The following is a 23,164-nucleotide window of genomic DNA, read 5'->3' on the forward strand; positions in this document are numbered from 1 at the left end:
TCTTGTTTGTTTTATAATTAGGTCAAGAAAATCTCATCTAAATGTTAAAAGGAATAGCAATTTAAAAGAAATAAATGTAAAATATATTAAAAATTAGGCATTTTGAACAGCCTTTTCTCTGTGGGGCTACTGTCCTAATGTCCCTGTCCTGCACATCTTGAAGAAACAGGAAGGAACAATACTAGTTGATCTATTTGACATTATTGTGTCTGCTAATATTGACTGAAACAAGGGATGACGCACAGTGCGGGCAAACACCGTATGTACAGTTAAATGAAGGCATTAACAATGTGCAGCTAAGAAAGCATTTTGTTTGAAGTAGTGGGTATTGTGGGGGAGTCCCAGAAAAAGACCCATAGAAAAGCTTAGAGCCCTTCTGATTAAAGCTAGAATTTCCAAACCACAGAACAATTGAGACATGGTATAACAGTTATTAGGAAAACACAAGACATGTTTACATTTTGTATTCAATTTTAATTTACAGTGCACAATAAGCCCATCCTGTAAAAAAAAAAAAATAAAAAATAAAAACGCAAGAAAGGAAAAAAAAAAGCAAGTTGCCCAGCAACGTTCCTACTTCAGCAAAAAAATATGCCAATCAAATATTTGTGGAACACTGACAGTCATTCCTTTTTGTTTACTCTTAACACAAATCTTTTGTTAATTTAATTCTAACCACCCTAAATATGCTCCCATTATAAAGCCTAATCTTTATGAAGTAGTGCATTTAGTTTTGAACAGTGCTAACCATGCATTAACTTTCATGCTTATTCTTGAACCTTTTTATACCTAAGTTATAGAAAATGACATATACAAAAGAGCTGAAGCAAAAGATGCTTTGGAAGTCTCACTATTACCTTAACTACTCATTGTTATTTTTTTTCTTTATTATTTTTAATATTTTCAAACAGGTGTTCATAGAAACTAAAGGCTCTGTCTGGTGAGGCTTTTACACATAGCCTGAGGTACAAAAAGTCCTAGAAAGGCTATAAAAAGTGTGGCCCTATAGGAATCACTAATGGCTAATTGGGGAACTAATATTTTTGCCAAATGCCAATGGACAACATATCAAGTGAAAGAATGATTTAAAAGTAGTGGATTGATGTATAATGAATGAATGCTGTATGCCTTTCTTATTGTACAGAAGACACTATAGACTGGATTCCGCAGAAGTCCAAAGAGTCAATGAAAATTCTCCCCCAGTGTCTGAGCCTCCTTCACCTTTTGAGGCAGACACACACAGACTCAGACAGGGCCAGTGGTGCTGAGGTGATGAAATCAGTTTGAGTTGTTTTAGCAACCAACACCCCAGACACACGACCATCCCACCCCATCTCTCGCTCCCTCTCGTGCCGTCTGTCTACGTCTACACTAGTTTTGTAAGAAGTGCTCGAGGCTTAACTGCAATTTAGCGGCTTTTGTTAACGCCAGCAATGTCTGGTGTTGGGTCTGATGCAATAGGGGTCAGGCTGTCCAGGGTGTCTGGCTGCTCCGTTTAGGGACAGACGCAGCACATCTGGTAGGGACCTTCCACCCATGCAAACTTTAGCAAAGTGTCATGCCAAATACAGTAAATACAGTTCAGCGGAGGGAAATCTTTGATAAGGCTTCCTTCCCGCCCTCCTTGTGAAATGACAGACACCTGTGATGTAATACAGCCATGTACCCAAGAAGTTCTTCTGAACTTTGCATTTGGGACACTTTAACCCATGGAAGTCTAGAGTTATTACTTTTTGTTTTGATGTACTATATAAATGTGTTTACATAGTTGGATATTTAATAATACAGAAATACACACAGTTACATTTAATATATATTCTGTATTGGGTCTACTATTCATTTCTTTTTGTACCTGCTTTGATGATGAGAAATGTACATTATGTTTCTGGCATGTAATTCACTCAGATTTTACACTCATGTTTTGCACAAAGCAGTAAAATTGCTTTTGAGGCTACAAAAGAACTTGCAGCTTGCATCAGTGACACTTACTCCTTCTGCTAAACAGGAGTGTATTTACTATACATTTTCTTCCCGTTGTAGTTATAAAATATATTCTCAACTTATAAACACATTTTACAGACTTTGTAATCTGCGATTGGACCAAATTTTATACTTCTATTAGGCTTGAAAAAACAAATTAGTTTACAAAAATGTTAGCTTTTCACATGCGATGCATCTACAAACACATTCTTGATAATGAGCTTAAGACCTCAAAAAGTAATCATTTTTTAAATAAACTAGTTACTGCAATAATATTAATAATGGCATTTCAAATATTCATATGCAGTATAGGTCTGTGGTCACGCATGTTCTCCAGCCGTGTGATTCACTGTCTCTGGAGCAATTTAAATATACATCAAGCACTTCAAACAAAAATATTACTTTACATACCTTTACTACCAACTCAGGCTTGGTCTTTCCATGGTAGTGCAGAAACCATTCCAATAACCTACATATATGAATATCTGTCCGTTTTCATATTTTGAAGTAAATGATAGGTCTTCCAGAAATTGATCTCAGAGGAAAAGATCCAAAGATCTCAGAGGAAAAAGGTTCACCATTTTTATCTGCAAACGTCGGAGCTGACCTGATTGTCCTTTTCTTTCTTATGGCATTCAGAACAATTCGTGCAAACATGTTTGTGGCATTTCTCATGACTCTGACAAGCTGCCAAAGGCTGATCAAGAGCTGGGCCTGTGGCAAACTTTTGTAAAGCTGCTTTAACAACAACAACAAACGCTGGTTAGTGACTCATTCTTATGTTGGCAACTGATTTACTATGATCTTTTAACTAACTTTCAAACAGTGAAATCTTTCCCCAAGGCATTTTAAAGCATTGTTAATGTTTCTCAATGTTGGTTCCATACTTATTTACACACAACAGAAGAATGAAAACAGAATCTGAGTGTATAAAAGACAACAAAGTAGTGACAGATCATACACAACCCAGGAACAGAAAGAAAGCCCAATTCCAATCCAAATAAAATAAAGCCCCTGATCTTTTCCACATGGGAAATCCACGCTGCAGGGTCAAACCCACTTCTATTTTCAAACTCAACAGTGTCAAACAGTCGATATTTTGAATTCTTTTAAATATATAATCAATGCCGAAGACAAAATATTTAATTAAATGATGTTGTTTCATAAAAACAAAAAGGTACACAGCCTGAATTCCATTCACCAGTGTAAAAAGAAAATACTTAATGAAGAGATAAGAGGCTTCATTTTTTTTGAACTGCTAAAGGCCAAAAGAAAAGTCAGTTCATTAAATTTAGACTTGGAGTTGAGTAAACTCCAAATAAAAAGGGGTATAATTAAGATGGCTGTCGCATGACGCACAGTATAGAAATGGCGCCTTTAATGAGTGATTCTCACTGGCTGCTGTTGTTGCCACTATTGTTGTTGTTGCAGATTTCTCCGGGGGCGACGGCTGCAGCGGGGGGCTGCACGTTGTCTGCCAAGTTGTGGGCGTGCTCCAGGAACAGGTCTTTGAGCACACTCAGTTCTTTGCTGAGGAGCTTGATCTTGGCCTCCAGTCTCTCATTCTCCTCCTTCAGCTCGTTGACACGCTGCTGTGTGTCCTGTGCCTTCTGCTTGCTGCGCATGCGGCTCTTCTTCACGGCAAGGTTGTTCCGCTCCCGTCTCTGCCTGTACTCGTCGCTGTCTTTGTCTGGAATTGGCTTCTTCATTTTGCTGGGGGGTGTGGCCTTGCCGCCTCCTCCTGGACTAACTGGAACTAACTGGGGGACCTGAAATGAAAGGGTGGTGACAGCACTTCAGTACATCTGAAAGCACTTTTTCTATCCATGTGCTGAATTCAAATGGGTTCATTGAAATCATTGTTAAAAGACTGGACCAATGTTGCAGCAAGTAAGCAAAAATTCCATTCGCTCTGAGGAAGAGTGGAGGATCAATTTTCAGAGCACTACAGGCTTTACAGAATTTCCGATTTAAAATGCAAGTCTGCTTGTGAAGACAATACAAGTTTTGGTTCCAATGAAAATAAAAAATACTCATCCATTGTTTTTGTTTCTTTAAAAATGTACTCGGAGTTTAAACAAACTTTCTAATTGAGATAACAATAAAAACATTTACACAATACACAAAAATACATAGCTAACAACATGACATTTTTTCCAATAAACACAGAAATAATCTGTTTAGTTCTGCTGGGTGTAAGGTTTACATGTACTGCAATGTGTGTTTATATGCACCTGCTGTAATCCTGCTGTGGCTCCTGTTGAGTTGGAGGTACTGCTATGAGCCTGGCTCTGTATAACACTCACTCCGTTCTGATCTGTTGTGGTTAACTTCTGCTGTGACTGCTTGCTCATTTGGATCTACTACCCAATATGTCTCTCTCTTCCGCTCTCACACCTGCACCGACCTTCACTGTCGGCCTTTGCAAGTGCTTGTTTTTATTGGATGCAATGTTGTGACTGAGTGGAATGGCTGGTCGCCAAAAGATCCAATGATGGTACTCTTATCGTCCTACAGTGGAAAAGAAGAAACAACCGTTATGCTGCTATCATCATCATCTGCAGAAATATACTAAGAGGGTAATTCACAATGTTCATCAACAGATTTAATATTATACAAGCTTGTTTTAATAAAATACTGTAATGAGGGAACAAAACAATAAAAGGAATTGCTGAAAATGTTTATTATATTTAATGTATATTAATTTATTATTGCTGTCTATGCTCCATTTATTAAAAGAATCAGTGTTATAACCTTCAAATATAGGGGAAACAAGCTTCACAATGGCATCCTTACATAACACGTCAGTCATACAAAGCAATATATGGTTGCAATTTTATACTCGTTCACCTTTAAAACATACATCTTCACTACAACACAAATGTATGCAACTGTAGTAAATGTGTACACTATGATTAATGCAGTTACATTATATTCCCAGAATTTATACATCCAGCTTGCATGCTTTGATATTTGCTTTGTTCATTAACTATAACACAGCAATGTATATTTTATTTATTGTTACACTTATCTAGCGCCTTTCTAGATGCCCAAGGACGCTTTACAATCAACACTGCTCAGGCGCCATTCCATGCAACACTCCATCGATGCACACTAGTGAGAAGCGGCAGCCAAACTCACACAGTGTACTCTCAACCAGAAACGACCATCTACCTGGAGGATTGCATCAGGCACTAGGGATTCTCCCAGGATAGAACGCCAATCCATATCTGGGCATATACACACATTCACTCCCACACATACAGGCATTCATTCACTTACACAGTTATTAGAGAAGCTAGTTAACCTAACCTCCATGTTTTTGGACTGTGGGAGGAAACCGGAGACCCCAGAGGAAACCCATGCAGACACAGGGAGAACATGGAAAGGCCTCGCAAATGGGACCTGAACCCAAGATGGGTCCTTGCAGATGGGATTTGAACCCCATGCATAAGTCAGACTGTGCATGAAGAATATATGAGAAGGTCCAGCAGGAGTCAATTTAGAACATTGACACCAGTTCAGTTTCTTTGCCCTTCTTTAATTGACCACAATATAGTTTCCACCAAATAGTTTCTCAATATTGCCACACTCAAAATAAGGCATCTTCTGATAGAAGACAAATATCATTAATTAACATGCTGTGAGTTTTTATTAATGCTCCTGTGCTGCCAGTCAGCCATGACATGTTTAATGTATAATGCTTTTAAGTGTAAACTCTTATCATATTAGCCTTGAAACTTCACAAAAAAGCACACTTTAAATTATGTCTTGGCTGAAGAATTTTCTATAAACAATAATATACATCATCTTCCTCATTTACTTCTACTCAAAGAGCCCAGTGTGTACCATTTACAATGAAACTGAACTCAAGGACTGGTTTACAGTTTCACTCATATGGATCCTTTCTCCCAGTAAACAAAGGGAATTCACTGACTGAAGTCTCAGATTCACAAAGGTTTTGTGCACTTCTGGTCAAATTACACACCCTGCTGATTTTCTTTATGTCAGGAAGTAACACCACCTCTAAATGCAAAGTTTGACTTTGACTTTTATGATGAAATCAGTTAAAGTTTCCTTCTAATGACACGTCCCTGTAGATGACGTCCAACAACACTGTATGGCGGGCAAATTCATCACTATTCTTGCGCCTCTGCAGGTCCTGGCTAATGATGTGATTTTTGCTTTGCATATCTGACAAGTCTAATCGCGGTTCTTTACGCAGTTTATTCAGCTTTTTGGATCAGGTGTTATGTGTAAACTACAGACCGAGCAGATTAAAATAAATATACTAAACTCAAATAGTCTGTGTGAGTGAAATGAAATGTGAATTTCTCTCTAAGTGAAATTCTCTCTTAAATTTATATTAAAAAATTAAATAATAATAATAAAAATAATTTAGTTAGAATATAAAATTCAGCAAATAGCAGCAGATACAGCAGTTACACGGCTCCAGGGACCTAGAAGTTGTGGGTTCAAGTCTGAGTGACTGTCTATGAAGAGTTTGGTGTGTCCTCTCTGTGTCCGTGTGGGTTTCCTCCGGGTGCTCCGGTTTCCTCCCACGGTCCAAAAATACACTGGTAGGTGGATTAGGCGCCCCACCACGACCCTGAACCGGATAAGCAGTTACAGACAATGAATGAATTAATTAATTCATTCAGCAAATACATTTTTGTTTATGTTCAGTTAGTCGTATTTAAGCTCATACCATGAAGATACTCACTGAGATAATGAAGACAATAGTTAATTTGACATAGATTAAGTGTTTCCTTAGAGCCTTACTGCAAACTGTATTACAGATACCAAAAATACCATAGTGGGTAGACTATTTCTGTGTCTGATTTTGTACTTAGTAGTACAAACTTGGCGAGTTTGACTTGCAATTACAAGCTCCCGCAGACAGGAGGATGCGGTGGTCATTCTGTAATTGGAACGGTGGGGTACTTGATGAGTGATCATCTCAGTGATGGGAAAAAAGCCATCGTGCTGAGGTTTGTGTCAAATACATTCTGGGATATCTGACTTTCAAGTCTACAGAAGTCACGTCCCAGTGCATTTGGAGTGTACTTGGCTAGATGTGTTCTTTTAAATGGAACATTACTTGGGCTGCAACTGATGACGTTCCCCAAGAACATGAGAATGTTAGAATGCACAAGAACACATATTGAGAACAGCTTGAATTCTGTAGTATTTTTTTAAACCCACATTAAAACCACCTTAAAACCACTGAACAACAGATGCTCACTAACCACAGGCAAAAGTTCTGCATAACCCTCAAGTTATTGTCAGGAACTTTTAAACAACTAATTCAATCTGAGTTCATTATAAAGGAATCAAACAGGATGTCATTTTTTAAACAATGTGAACATAGTTGTTGGCATCAAAATATGTAAGAAACTGGAAAACATCACTGAACTGACTTATGTCAATGTCTTTTGATGGTGTTTTTTATTTATGTAAGGCACCACTTAATCGTTTTGCTTATTAGACTAAAATGCACAGTAATAAATGTTTCCAGTACAAAGCATTTCAGTCAGAGGCAAATCTCCGGTGTTGAAATTAAATCATGGCTGTCTAAAACAGCAGGTAGCAACCTCAAAGCCTTGCTGTCCTTCATGAGTCTGCTCTTCAGAAAGCAATGTTTTGACATGAAGGTACCTGTAATGAGATATTTTAGTTGACAGATATATGAAACGCAGTATTACCTCATGAAATTACCCTGAAAGCAGGTAGAATTTTTACAGACTGTCAGTTTAACACTGACTCCGTGAGATTGTGCTAGAATGCTGGCATGCTCTGGTCATCTCAATTGTTTAGGGTAAGGTGTCTGTGTTTCTATCTTGACATTATGAAAATAATTAACGGTGCTTAATATTATGACAGGTTTTTAGCCTTGGCTCACACAAACAGTGACCCTGTAAGATCCCCACACTGTAAAAAATGTGACCCATTAGTTACTTAAAAAAATTATGGCAACAAAGTGCCACGTAATATTAATGAGTAGATTCTAATTTTCCAACTTTTAAGTAACATTCATTGAATAAATTTACTAAATTTAAGCAAGAAATTTATGTAAATGTTAATAAAATGCACAGTTAAAATGTGTTGGATTTAGATAATAACATGCCTAAATATGAGTTAATATAGCTCAAAAATATTGAGTAAGTACAACTTAATTTCACAAGGAAAGGACCATTTATCTGAGTAAACTTAATTAATATTTAATAAATATCTTGCAAGTATTGATTTACATTTACTAAATATCTGGCAAAAATTGAGTAGCCTGTACTAGGTTTCTGGAGAAAGCTTGTTTCTAATTACTAATTATAGTAACTTTACATCTATTCAATAATATCACGTGTCACTTTGTTGCCATAATTTTTTTTATGTTAAATCTACTTAATATGTCCTTTTTGTGCCATGTTCGAGTGCATAAAAATAATACCAGGTAAAAATTTATTCAACTCTTGCAACATTTATTCACACAAAAATTGAAAATTGATACAACTACATCAAGGATCACAGGCAGAATATTTTTTGGGGATGTGATGCAAGCTCAAAACTTGCTGGTGCACTTAAATCACAACAATGTTTTGAGACTGCACTCATCTTACACCAGATCAGTTTAATTAGGATTCAGCAGGCACCTGCAAATAGATGAACATTAGTTTTAACTTCATAAGCAAGTGTAATGTTTTAGTGTTGGTCTTTTCTATTCATCTATTTTCAGGTGCATCCTGGGTCCTAATAAGATTGACTGGGTATAATTGTTAACAAAATATGATATCTTGTATTTGAAATACATTATGTACATGAAATATAAACAGACATAACCTTGCTGTACACTCAAATCATTTAAACCAGACTGTAGACCGTGAGCAAACACAGGTCATAAAATTTTATAGAAACGATTGGAATTGGAATTTTTCTTGCTTTTAATAAGTACTAATTATATTGTTTATAGTAGTGCCCTCAAGTCACGGGCGAATTTAGTTTTACGATTCAGATTCACAGCAAAAAAGTAAACTACGAGCCATATCGACTACAGCCTGTTTTCGAACGCTACAAAAACCCGAAACACAAATTAGTGCAAATAAACAGAGAATATAACACCGTTTCTGACACAGAAATAACATCAGCAGTAAAAGATCAGAGTGATCTGATTGGTCTAATTTAACAGAAACCAGGTATCTATATGGCGCGAAAACAGAAAATGCTATTGGGAAATAGATTTTTTTTTAACTTAGCAGAAAACCAAAGAGATTAAAAATAAAAACAAATGTAGCTAGGTGTTCCTACACAATATTATGAAAACATGCATTCTGATATATTGAGTATGGAACGCTAACATAATACGTAAAATTTTAAATGTTTAGTAAACAGACGAATCATTGCCTCTGATTTCGTGGTGTGCAGTGTTCCTCTAATTTGCTGAACTCTGTATTCGAACGCAGCTCTGTGTATTAAGTGAGAGTGCGCTAGTGCTGCAATGACTGTTTGAAAGTGTACTCTGACAGAGACTGAGCGTCGTGTCATGGCTTCATTATACCGTCAACAGACACATGAAACAACATGCAAACTACAGAAAGCACAACATCAGTTTCTTAAAACCGTAATTCAGGATTGTAATCACAAAAACACTTTGTTTTTTAATCAAACGTTGTTCCTCACCATCAGCTAACTCTCCAGTCTGTGCTCGAAACCGGTCTTTACGAAGCACCAGTGTTTGTAAAAAAACCGCCTCAGTTACCTGCTAGGTCTCTCTCTCCCTGCTCATAGCAGAGGCATCTGGTGTTGTTTTAGACAGAGAAAAGCTGTTCACTTTGGGAAGTCCGAGGACGTTCAGAACCCAACAATGCTGGTGTCCACGAGATTCAAAATGCTTTGGGCGGAAGTGTACGATTAAAATTAAAGACCTCCCAATGAGTAAAATCTATTACATTTTCTGGATCTTTGGTGTTACTCATAAAATATGAATAAATTCTATTCAACATATCCCAGCTAATTTTATTCAGCCAAAATTGTGTAAATTGCAATTAATACTTTGTTCAAATTTGTTGAATTTAGCTCAATTTTATTTCAAACTACATGAAGTCTTTTTATTAAGTGCAAGTTACTATTAGTTTTTAACTAAATATTAATTGACCCCAGTCCCACTTTTTACAGTGCAGTCTTTGCAAAATGAGTTTGTGAATCTTAGGATCTTAGGAATTTATTCTTCTCAAAGTCTTTTCAGAGTCTTCTAGTGTCGTTAGCATACATGTTTTCCGACTTGTGTGTAGCTTCATTCCCTGATACCCTATTTAGTGCTCTATTCAGTGCTATAGAGAACAGCCTTTTGTTTCTGGAAAGAGTAAAAACCGCAAATTTACGGTACACTGAAGTGTGTGTGAGATATATATATATATATAAGGGCTGCACTGTGAGCTTTTAAAAAATGCCACACATCCACCTGCGTCCACCAATAGGTGCCATGTTGCCAGGCAACGTGAACAATATGTTGCTAGGTATATGCTGTCTCGCGTTTGAGTCGTTGCTCGCGGTTGCATCATCGCGCTCCCGCCCGCGCGGCGCTGAGGGAAACTCCGCGCTCTCGACGCTGAAGAACAACAACGTGGACAAGTTTCTTTAGGCGAACAAAAACAGGCAGAAACAACGCAATGTGAGGGAGCGCGGGGTTTAGGAGCCGAGCAGAGCGACCACTGCGCAGGACAACCCATGTCCTGTGTGTTTTAATATCCTTGTGTCTGCTACGTAACTCCACAGGAATTGCGGGGAATACCGCTAGCGCTGCGGCCACTCTGTTAGCATTACAGAACGCTAGCATAAAAGAACAAGCACACACGGCTACATTGACAATGACACAATACTAACACTGTGACAGTACAGTATATAACACTTTTATGAGCGTAAATTAGGAATTCATAACTCTTCCTGGGCTCATAAATATTTCCTCATACCAGCTGTAGGCAGTGATGTTACACACTCAAAAATAAGATACAAAAACGGTTCTTCGAGGGATGACACAGAAAAACGATTCATTTCCCCAAACTGTAATTTAATATTACCGTGTCCGCGAATGTGCAGAATAATTTAAAACCACAAAGACTGCGTGAAAACCTTGGCTCGAACGTTTACAGTATGTTAACGCTGTTTAAACCTTCTTGGGCACGTACAGATGCGTTATTTCAGGAAACAAACTGGCTCCATTATTTCTTCGCTTTACGAACTATCTGTAGCAACTTTAAAAAAAGATGTACGTCATTTATTTTGCACTAAACTCACTCTGTTTCGGTTAGCCGTTAGCAGGCTAGCCACATTCCTAACAATGACGTAAGACAGAAACAGCTCGGCTAGCTCGTGTTATTTGCTCCTTTCAGCTCTGGCAGTGGCGGCTCCGCTGCCCCTTAAAATCCCGGTCCTAGCACCACGAGGTCCGCGCTAACTTTCAAACAGAAACCTTTACTCATACGTGTTTTGCAATCGCGGTGCTACTGAAGTTAGCAAAACTAGCTAGCAAGCTGGCAAGGAACATGCCTGAAATTTCTATTGGACTACGTTCTCGTTTGTTTCGTAAAGATCCTCCAGACGTCTTACCTGATCTAGTTTCAGATCTTGTAAGTCATTCTCTGAAACCGAGGGGTAACGTGAGTCCTCTTTGTTGAGGGACAGAAGAGCGCAGGAGCTGTTATTATTGTTTGGTTCACTGTGACTGAGCCGTGCCTGGGAGTATTGCGAAATCTTTTTGACCATGTAGGGAAATGTGTCCACTCAGCCAATCAGCGAGCAGCGGTGAAAACGATGACGAAATCAACTCTTGATTGACAGCTCAATGTCCCAATCGGAAGACAATACACTGTTTGGGGCGTTCTTATGTAACAAGTTAGTCATGAGATCATAGAAGTGAATTCGCTCAGCTGGAGTAGCCGTTAGTCAACACCAGAAACATGTCTCTGGTGCTTTAAATGTCATGTCACATTGAGGAAGTTTGTGTGTAGATCAGCTTGTGAGAAAAAGGATTAACACCCTGATATTAATGACTATTTTTAGATTTCGTTTAACTTTGTTTTTATGGAAAATACTGGCAAAGCCAGTGGGCCATGAGAGGTTTACATTACTGTTGAGTTAAAAAAATAACTGAAAAAGACTCTTGAACAATTTGCAGTTTTCACATTTCACATCTCAGCGTTTATTTGAGATCCTTAGATCAGAGTTACATATTTTGCCTGATTTGAAATCATTTTAATAAAAACAAAATGAAGTCTTAACTCATAAGCAACATACTCTATCCATGAGCACCTAGCTCAAAACCTTAACACAGAAATTCAGAAAGGTGCAGAATCATTGGTTCATGCATTCATCCCATTTAGACTACAACAAATCCCTCTTCACTGGCCTTCCTAATGTGTTCCCTTCAGTATGTTCAGAACTCAGCTGCTAGAGTCAGTTCGTGTCACCCCAGTTTTACACTGGCTACACATCAGTGTTCAATTTGAAGTTGTCCTGCTGACAAATCTTTATATTGTCTGGCAGAGCCTACTTTTCTGTACTTTTATACCCCGACTGTCCTGCAGGATCACTGAAGTCCTCTGGCAGTGGTATCTTTTCAGTACCAAAATTCAAACTAGTTATTGCTGGTGGTAGATCATTCAGAATTATAGCAATCAAGCTCTGGAACATTTTACAACAAAGTCTTCACCTCTGCTCTTCACTTTTTTATTTTAAATCTCATCTAAAACCTACCTCTTCTGTTAGCATTTCTCCACTCCTCTCTTGTCCTAAGTGTCATTCCTCTATGGAAAGCAATTTGGGTATTAGAAAAGCACTGTATAAATGCAACAAAGTCATTTTACCTCTTATATATAAAACTACAATTGTGTTTTGTTTGGTTTCAGAGCCTGGATAATAGTAAAAAGCAACAACAAAAATAATGTATAGAGGAAACCGTACCTACTATTAATGATAGCCTTCTCTGAGATATCCACTCACACACTCATATATGAAAATTTTTTAACAATCCACCTACCAACATGTGTTTTTGGAGTGCAGGAGGAAACCAGAGCCCCCAGAGGAAACCCACACAAACCCAGAGAGAACTCCTCACAGTCAGTCACACAAGATGGGGTGGTGTGACAGCAGTGTGACTGTGTGACAGCAGCACTACCTTCAACATCACAGTGCCACCACATGAAAACAGGTGTGTTTATTTAAATGTGTGTCTTTATGGAATGTCCTGTATGTAGATGCGATGTGTAAATACACATCAAAGGCTGCTGAACTCTGCTTTTAAAACTGAGTTGTGCTGTTATAGATGAACAGACTACTCTTGTTTTTAAGTAAATTTAGAGAATTTTAAGTGAATTAAACATACACTCTTCCTCTTAAAGCTGAATTACCTACAGTGGTTTTGCTAAAATTTAAAGGTGACACATTTCAAAGCCAAGAGGAAAGAATAACTGAGTGAAATATAGTGTTTTCTGCTGTCGCACGTCACATTGTAAAACCTAAAATATTCATCCAAATGTTAGAGGTGTCAGGTTGGACTTGGTGTGAATTTTTCAGAACACATCAGATGTCTTTATGCATTGACGTCATGCTCAAAAAAGCTGTTCAGGCTCCATGGGCTGTTATCTTAGAAAATTGGCTAGGAACATGGCTCACAGTGCTGATACACACAGTGCTGAATAGAAGGAGAGATTTGTTTTTCGTTTGAAACATGTACAATTCTATAAAATACTGTTTGACAAATCCAATTCCATTATACAGAAGACATCACAGAGCTCTGATCAATTTTTATTTCAAGTGTGAACCTGCTCACAATTATGTTGCAAGTTTCATGCAATTGCACATTTCAGCCAGAAGGGTTACCAACTCCCCATACATTGAACAGGTTTAAAGAGGTACGATTATTCCTTATGAAATCTTATGCCCTTTATCAATATTAATTAATGTTATCCTATCTAATGGATCTAATGTACCTTTCTAAGTTAGTCACTTTAAACATAACAGTAGATATAAATATTTTTTACATTACGAGTATTAAAAACAAGTATGCCTGCGATGAGTGACACATTAGATTGGTGTAATGTGTAGACACATTAGATTAGACAGTCAGCCCTAACACCAAAGGCTGTTCTTTTTCTTAGTGTGTCAGATAGCGCCGGTCTACCGTTTCTGTTTCACATGTAACCTAGGAGAGTACGAGATTTAGTATATCACACTTTGGCTTGACGCTTACAAAGAAGTAGACAGACATCATACCATGACCTAAATAGGGCAACGGGAATTTGTGAATGTGAGATTCAGATTATTTTTTTTTTCACTAAGTACAGTTCCCCTCATAAACAGCACTGTGTGAAGTTATACTTAACAGTAGAAGTACTTACATATTGTTAAACAATAGTTAATTAAATGTAATGTAAACTGTGCAAATTAATTTGTGCTTCATTGTGCAATGGTTTTTGAGCCTTGTTTTTTTTTTAAATCTGCTCCTTACATAATTACCATTCGAAAACCTGTCCAAACTCTGTAAGCAAATCACTTTGGGCTCTAAACCGTTCTTGTACCCTGGAAATATACCTCATTTATTAAATGAAGATATTTATTTTTGATGTACAAGTAGGCATTATGTTATTTATTATATTATTTTTATAGTACATTCATATCTTCATAAAATATTGGATTGTTGGTTTGCCACATGGACATTGAGAGATAGTCAATACATATCTTTGATGCTTTTATATGAGCAAAATAAAAAAAAAGTAAATAGGCTCGTTAAATTAGAAAAGTAGTTTTAGTTGTAAATAATTTAACGCTGTTAATCAAGGCCTTTTGCATTCTTGGTTATAACTGGGCCTAGTCTGCAGCCAATTCTGAAAGCAGCTCAGCACATGCACATTTAAATTTAAACAGAAAATAGTCCTGTGCTCGTTCTATTTCGTTTCCGAATTTACCGTAAGAGTTCCTGAAAAGCTGCACGGTGTGTTACTTGTTGTTTAAAACCAATACACGACTTCTGAATCTGCTCAAGTCGGAGAGATATCTCAGTATGTAAATGTCGCACGCTGTGGCGGTAGAGGGAGCTCCCCGCGCGCCCTGAGCGGTACTGTGTGTGTGCGCGCGTGTGTGTGTGCGCGTACGTATATATAAACCAAGTTAGACTGAACAATCTGCTGGGAAATACACTAACGGCCAGGCTGTAAAATGATTTAACACCACTCACATTTCCGTTACCACAGCGTTCACACTCATCACTCTGTACCTATCGTATCTGTTTTACGTTTTTGTTTTTATAAAAATGATTATTGAACATCAGTGTCCGTGGATTCCTCTGCACTGTGTGTTTCAAAGTCTCTCAAACAGTCCCTTAGTCCAGGCAGAAAACACAACTGTGTCCAATAACGCGCTGTGAAGAAGCCACTGTGCCATGTGTATTTGCTGTCGGCCACTAACCACCCCGTTCAAAGCCTCTTTTTTCAGTTTAACGACCAGGAATCTGAGGTTAGGACGCTTGCTTCATTTCTTTAGATGTTTCATTTTCCTGATGGTGTCCTCCACAATAAAACTCACCAAGTCTATCATGATCCTCGCTACAAGAGTAATGTTATTTAATGATATTTTTCAGCAGACATTTTAATGAACCAGTTGTGTACAGTAAAGTCTGTGGTAAACCCCTGCAGACACGCTTTAAACCCTATGAATAGCCTTAAGTGCGAGTGAGTTGTTTGCGTGTGCATTACTGGTGAAATGTAAGTGATTGTTGCCGTGAACGAAGTCCGTTTTTCTTCAGCAAAGTCTAGGGCTAAAGATTTATAAAATGTCATTGGTCAGAATCTACGCAGAGTACGCTTCATGTAGGTGCAGTGACTTTAGTGTACAGGGGATCTCAGCACTAAAACCAGGTCTGAGACTTTTTTACAACATGTATTCCGAATTAAAATATGATGCCCGGACTCTGTGCAGGACGTGAGAGCGTTGTACCTCCTGTGTGTGTGTTAGTGTGTGTGTTAGTGTGTGTGTGTGTGTGTGTGTGTATTTGTGTGGCGCATTAGGACCCGGGGCGCGGCTTGTGAACTGCTCTATAAAAGCGCGGGTATCGCGCTGTGTTTCAGACGAGCGACGCTGCTTCACACACTCGTACTCGTTCACTTTTTTTCTCTCGCTCTTCCTCTCCCTCCCTCTCTCTCTCTATCTCTCTCCCTCTCACTCACACCCGCCCACAGTCACCAACGGGCGGGACACCCCGACTAGAGACTCACCTTTCCGCGGCACGGCCGACGAGCGCGACCCGCTTCCAAAGCTGGATTCCCGGAGCTCGTCACCATGGCCGGCGGCGTTTAGGTCCTCAATGGAGCAACAACCACACATGTACGAGGTCGGCGCCCGGCCCCCGCTCACCAGCTACGGCTACAAGGACGACCTGAGCGAGATCTGCGAGCACGAGAGCTCCATCGACATCAGCGCATACATAGACCCCGCGGCGCTCAACGACGATTTCCTCGCCGACCTCTTCCACAACAACAACAACAACAACGCTGGAGTTGGAATCGGAGGCGCAGGAGGAGTAATCGGCGCCCGGCACGACAAACTCAAGCTGGCCCCGGGTGACTACGGCGGCTACGGGGGCTACGCCGAGCACGCGTACGGCTACGCCGAGCCCGTGAAGCTGGAGACGGCGTACGAGGCGCGCGTCAGGCCCGCACTTGCTATCAAGCAGGAGCCGCGGGAGGATGACGACGAACCGGCGAAGTTGCTGCCACCCCCCGCCTACCAGTACGGGCACCAACACATGGGGGGCCACCCCCACCAGCATAACAACCCTCCGCACTTGCAGTACCAGATTGCGCACTGCGCGCAAACTGCCGTGCACCTGCAGCCGCCGGGACACCCGACACCGCCGCCCACCCCGGTGCCAAGTCCCCACCACCATCACCATCACCACCAGCAGCACGGAGGCTCAATCAAAATGTTAGGAGGAGGCGGAGGAGGTGGAGGAAAGTCCAAGAAGCCCGTGGACAAAAGCAGCGCCGAGTACCGGCTGCGGCGCGAGCGCAACAACGTTGCCGTGCGCAAGAGCCGCGACAAGGCCAAGCTGCGGAACGCCGAGACACAGCAGAAGGTGATCGAGCTCGCATCGGACAACGAGCGCCTGCGCAAGCGGGTCGAACACCTCACGCGCGAGCTGGACACACTGCGCGGAATCTTCCGCCAACTGCCTGACGGCTCCTTCGCCAAAGCCGCGGGCGGCTGCGCTTGAACAGTATGTCCGCCCGACAGACTTGAAAAGACGCGCGACACGGTACTGAAAATGATACAGTCGCGGGCAAAAGTTTGCGGCCCCTTGGCTGGTCAAAAGCAGTTGTTTTGTTGATTTGATCTGAGTGAAAACCAAGGGTCCTCTACAGAGAGCACGTGACTGTGATGTGTCTCGTGCCAAAGTTATGTTTTAGGCTATTTTCCCTCCAGTAAATGGTAAACTCAGCAGATACATGCCTCAGTTCACTGTAGAGGAGGGGTTCATATTTTCACTTGGAACAAAGCAACAAACGTCATCTGACCTGAGGGGTCCGAGCTTTTGTGTACATGACTGTAAAAGTGTTTCCCACACGAGCCAGGCAGCTGCGGTCTATTAGTGCCTTTTGTACAAATATGAATAATGATATAATAATAAGCTCATGTCTGCACATAGGCTATTTAAACTTATGGACTTCATGGCAGTGTTGTTGTAGTTTTGCCTGTGTAAGAATGCCAAGCATACAGTCTGCTGCACAATCAGGTCAAATGACAGGTTTAGCTGAGAAGTGAAAATAAGTACACATACAGAGAGCAGTTTATGTTTTATATTTCCAGTGCTGAACGCAGCCTTTAAATCAATATGTGCAGAAGAAATGTCATGTTTAACTCCCTATAGGGAATGTGTAACATACTTCCACTAAGAGAACCAACAAAACCTGTCATTTGAGCAGGAGTGTTCAAACCTCTATGTACAACTGTATCAGTGCAGCTCATGTAGGGCATGATTTCACTTCAACAGCTGTTTTAAAAGGTTTTGAAAGGTACCAGCTTTTATTTTTTATCCCCCTCTCATTCTCAGCAAAGCTCAGCGTGCACAAACTTTTTGCAAACCTCACTTTTGCAGAGACCTAATCATGCACAAAGATATTTCCCCTCTGTTTGGCAGAGACTTAAACGTGTACTAATGAAGTTGTGCTGCCATTCTGCTTGCAGGCTGAAGCACAGTACAGTACAGCAGCCTGGGATGGACCTTGTGTTTGAGTGGGAAGGGGGTTTAATATGTGTGGACTAAAATTGCCATGCCAAAGCAAAGGACTGGAAGCTCAACCTGTAAACTGTGGTCATCTGCCCTCCATGCGGCGGATTTATATGCACTATGTGTGGTCAGACCGGAGCACACGATTGGGGTACTGATGTGTAAAAGCTTTGTATTTATGCAGTAATGATGATGGGTGGAAGGGTGTGACAGGAGGATCACCCTGTGCTTTCTCACCCCTGTGAAGTGCTGTTGTAGCTCAGTTCATATTTTTGTTGTTGTTGTTGTTGCTGTTGTTGTTTTTGGACTTATTTTTGAATGAGAACTGAATATCAGTGCCTTTCGACCTTTCCTGTCTCTATCGTCACCACTGGCAGAACCTTTTCCCTCTTTTATGGATTCTGTTAATCTTTGAAATACAGACTAGAGCAAAGGAAAAGGAAGCACTTTTTTTACAAACTGCCATAATGCAAATGTAATATGAATGTTTCAAAAATACTTTTCAATTGTAAAATGAACATTATATATGCCAAAAATTACAAATTATAATAAAAAGAATATTGTGTTACTTAATATCTGCTGCTATTTTACTCAAGGAATGTCTTTTTCAACTGTGTGTTTATTCAGGATTCACATATGTTTTCATGAACATAATGTACAGCAGACAGCAGCTCAAAATATGTAGCTTATGAGGCTTACCTCAATGCACATGACAAAGTTAACTCAACTGTAATTCCAGTCCTCGTCGACAGACGGCGCTTCTGAGTTGTTTGATTGTAAGTCTGATGGGATCTGGATTCACACTTGATTAAAACTTGAAAATTATTTGGATGCAGTGGAAAGAATATTACACAGTTATTTATATACAAATGCAGTAATCCACCACTTTAAAGAGTTTAACTGAACCTCCATATTCACTTTAACTAAAAACGAAAACGTAAGTAGGTATTTTACTGTGTAAACTTCCAGAGCTTTCAGCAAGCTTTGAGTTTAGTACAAAGTAGTCGTAATGTGTTCAAATGTAAAGATGATCAAAAACTACAGAAGGGCCCACATGATTGACATTAAACTGAAGGGTACCAAGATTCTGAAGACTACAAAAGTAGCACAATCAGCAATCCTTTGCACATCAGCAGTCATCCCTTCTTACAAATATTTACAATCGGTTTGCAGAAGATCACATATTACCCACACCGAATCATCAGCATTACTGATAACTGCTATCTTCCTGGTTATTCATCAGCAAAAAGTGATTGATTAGGTCTTTTTGTCTTGAGCTTTGAATTGATCAATTTGTCAGTATACGATCAACAAATACACGCCACTGATAACGTCAGCAGGGGTCTACGAGAGGCAGAGCAAAACTGAGACAGCGTAAGATTCTTAAACCTGTGGAGGCTTGATCATTATTTTTTGTTGCCATTTGCTGTGTTTTTGCATAACGAGCAGCGGTGTGATGGAGTGAGTAAATCACGTCTGACGCCAGTTCTCTGAAGAGCAGGAGAGAATGACGGTGCAGGAGGAATGCACCCGCACCTACTTCACCTCTCACAAACACTTCAGATTAAAATCAGTCCCCCTGGCCTGGCCTCTGTTTAGACTCTTCACTCTGCTACTCCATTCAGTTGGTTTCTGACTTGTGCTGGAATGTTTTCGTTTTCTCTGTCTTTCAATCTTTCTCTCTCTCTGTTTCCTCTCTCCTCTTTCTTTCTGTTTCTGTGTTTCTGTCTCTATTTCTCATGTCTGTCTTGCCAACTCCGTCCTCCGTCCAGGTTTTCTCATTCAGCTTCATATGTGATTGATATGAAATATATATGCTGTATTATATCAGAGTGTGTGTCTTTCACTCTGTCTCTTTTTCCTTCTCATTGGCACCGTTTCCTACTTTGTATTCAATCTGTTTCTCACTAACTTTTCCTCTGTTTCATGTTCTCTCTCTCCCTCTCTCTCTCTCTAATCCCTCTCCTCCTCTCTGCCCCCATTCATGATGTTCCTCTCCCACGCCAGTATGGGGTTCCTGTAAGACTTTCCGCACAGATGTTTGAGTGCTCCAGTGCAGCTTGTAGCCAGGGACAAATCAACACTGTTTAAATCTGGCTAATGACATGCAGTCAAATGACGTGTTGCTTGGACGTGTAACATCTTGATATGTGAATGAACAGTGATGTGGTTCACACATTTACATCGCTGAGCTAAATAAACAAAAGCACACAGCTTCTTGGCCTCGAGCAAATACACACATCCTACCTCCACTGATTGATAAATAACACATTATGGAGGTCTTCATGGCAGTGTTATAATACCGCAGCTACACTTCATGACAGCAACTGTGCTACATTTTATGGCCTCGTTATGACTTTGTTTAAATTCGGACTCCCGAATGGGGCACTGGTAAACAATGACTAACAAGCTGAGGCGTGCCCGTGGCTCCGATCCAATCCGTAAAGTTCCATTTGCCGTCCGTGGTCAGGAGTCTACCAGAACTTGGCAGGGGTACAGACGGGTGTCTGTATTTGCATAAAATATCTAATGGTAAGTGTCCAAGTGAAGAAGTCACAGGCTTTGGAAGAAGTAAAAACAACTATCAGCCTCGCTGATAATGTATTTAAAAAAAGCAGATACTGCAAGGAATGACAGATGGAATTTATGGAAAATTATATTAAAAAGCTATAAAAATGGGGCCTGAATAAAAATGCATGGTTTCTGAAAAGGCCTTAACCAAGTGTCAGAAATTTCCACAATAAGCTGACGTCTATCAAATCTTTAACCAAAACAAAGTGCAGAATGTGCAGTTTCAGACTGTTACCTCTAGTCAGTGATTTGAGAGTGTTTTTCTCATAAGCTGCGCAGTTCACTGTTGTTAAGACTAGGCTTAGAGATGTTAATTTGGTTTCAGATTAGTAGGGCTTAACTTCCCAGTATATGTAGATGATATATATCTCAGATAAGTTTAAATGAATGCAAATTTTGCTTCATATTTTCAATTTGCACCTATCTGAATTTATATAAATACGACAGTATAAAAGTTACTCTGTACCTTCTGAGATACAACAGTGCTGTGGAGTCAGTTTAACATTTGCTACATTGCAGTTTAACAATATTCATCCACTCTCATTCAGTGTAGATTTCCAAGTATACTGTCAGAACAAGTTAGGGAACATAATTGTACCATATTTTATATTAAGTGTAGATGATATTAAAGTTGTGTTGATTTCATAAACTCCATTTCATCCTGTACCTTTAGGGAAGTGTTTTTTTTTTCTGAGAGTGTAGGCGCGTTTCTCACAGAGTACACTGTGATTATCAAAAGCATCTGAAAAAGAATAAAAGACACAGCTAACAACAATCAAATAAATTGTTTAATCTCTTTAGTGAAATAGCAAACAGACACACAAACAGGAAGTTGTTCTGCTGTTATATTATAGCTAAGAACATTTGTTAGTACATAAGAATTAGTGGATTTATGGTGGGTCACATTCAGAGCACTGGATCCCAAGGCTGGTCCTATATCCATACACTACCCTTTATTGGCTTTGGTCTTATTCAACCTGACAGCTATTATCAAGACCTTCCTGTGTTGTAAGTATGTTAGACAAAAGAAGACACAAGATGTTCACTGGACTGACAAGATTGGTGTGGTGTGGCACTAGGTTTGGCATGATATAAACTAAACATTGGCTCAAAGTGTATTTTTACATGTATGATTTACTCAGTCAGTTCATCCTTATGTAGACCAGGCTTTGTACTCCATATACTCCACTGAGATTCTGTGTTTCTCTGCAAACAGAGCAAACGTGTGAGAAGAGCCAGGGTGTCCGCAGGGTGTTGGATGGACCCCACTTCTCTGCGGATGGAAGACATTACCCAGCATGCTAATGCGTGGCCGCACCTCTTGCCGTCTGATCTTGTATGGCTGATCTCCTGCTGCCTGATCTTCTGCGCCTGATCTCCCATGGCTGGGAGAACCCTCAAGTGAGTTACCTCTCCATCTGCTTGTAGTCCAATATAACATGTTCCTCACCAGACAAATAGTATTTGACTTGACATTAACATAAAGTATTACTTTGCAGAGCAATGGTTTATGTTCAGCTTTGTGTTTCGAAACAAGGGCCTTTGATTTTAGACCTTGTTTTCTTCAGAAAGTGAATCTTAAGAGAAAAATTTGTATTTTCATGAAATAGAGTACATTTAAAGATTTACTGAGCTCAATTAATAAGACTGGTGCAATAACTGCTAAGAATAAAACATTTTCAGCTTTTATAATATCTTTATAAATGGGTTTTTATAGGTCTTTACCATTGTATCTCTTTAGCTGTAACCTTCAGTCCCAAAGAATATTTGAATTGTTTGTTCTATGAAAATCATTTTTGTAATTGAAACTTATATACTTCCAACAAAAATAGGTTCTGTGACTTATAGTGAGTGGTGAAACTATTTTCGGTTGTTTACTCTTTCACCCTTGTGTTGGGATGATACAAGGAAGCCTTGGAGAACCACATTGTTAAAAAGTGTAAAAATACTTACTACTTAAGGTTTCCTTAATGCAGCTAAAAATAAAAGTAGTTGATGTAAAATCTGGTTTGGCAATTTCATATTTCTTAACTAAGGTACAAACGTATAGGAAACGTTAGAATTAGTTTGTACGTAAACTGATGCATGCATGACTGCATGCATTTCCTAGAGGAATGGATAAGGTGAACTATGCCTTTGTATTAATTATAATTTTTTAAATATTTTTGCAAAGTTGATCATCCTTCACAGTGTATTTTTAGCATAAAGGTACATATTTTCATAGCTGCTGTTATAAAACCACTCGAAAAACCCCTGCAATCACTGAAACCTGGTGATGCTTTCATTCTGCACGCATTCCTTATGTCAGAACTTCAGCTGTGTTCTTTCCTGTATACACAGTCT

At 39.5% G+C, this 23,164-nt stretch overlaps 2 protein-coding genes and 1 long non-coding RNA gene across 3 annotated transcripts; 2 read left to right on the plus strand and 1 right to left on the minus strand.

Annotated features, from left to right (window-relative positions):
* Positions 1-464: 464 nt before the first annotated feature.
* On the minus strand, positions 465-11,743 carry LOC136679675 (CCAAT/enhancer-binding protein gamma-like). The gene is made up of 3 exons (XM_066658326.1): positions 11,578-11,743; positions 4,215-4,491; positions 465-3,749 (listed from the first exon to the last, which is right to left on the minus strand). Exons 2-3 carry the CDS (start codon positions 4,332-4,334, stop codon positions 3,372-3,374), a joined length of 498 nt encoding a protein of 165 aa, XP_066514423.1. The 5' UTR covers positions 4,335-4,491; positions 11,578-11,743; the 3' UTR covers positions 465-3,371.
* On the plus strand, positions 10,485-22,426 carry LOC136679676 (uncharacterized). Its single transcript, XR_010796567.1, has 4 exons — positions 10,485-10,642; positions 13,030-13,177; positions 22,038-22,222; positions 22,321-22,426. It is a non-coding gene; the product is annotated as an uncharacterized lncRNA (long non-coding RNA).
* On the plus strand, positions 16,104-18,812 carry LOC136678313 (CCAAT/enhancer-binding protein alpha-like). Its single transcript, XM_066656324.1, has one exon. It carries the CDS (start codon positions 16,328-16,330, stop codon positions 17,234-17,236), a length of 909 nt encoding a protein of 302 aa, XP_066512421.1. The 5' UTR covers positions 16,104-16,327; the 3' UTR covers positions 17,237-18,812.
* Positions 22,427-23,164: the final 738 nt, after the last annotated feature.

Source organism: Hoplias malabaricus, chromosome Y (genome assembly GCF_029633855.1).
Source record: "Hoplias malabaricus isolate fHopMal1 chromosome Y, fHopMal1.hap1, whole genome shotgun sequence".
Lineage (NCBI taxonomy): Eukaryota > Metazoa > Chordata > Actinopteri > Characiformes > Erythrinidae > Hoplias > Hoplias malabaricus.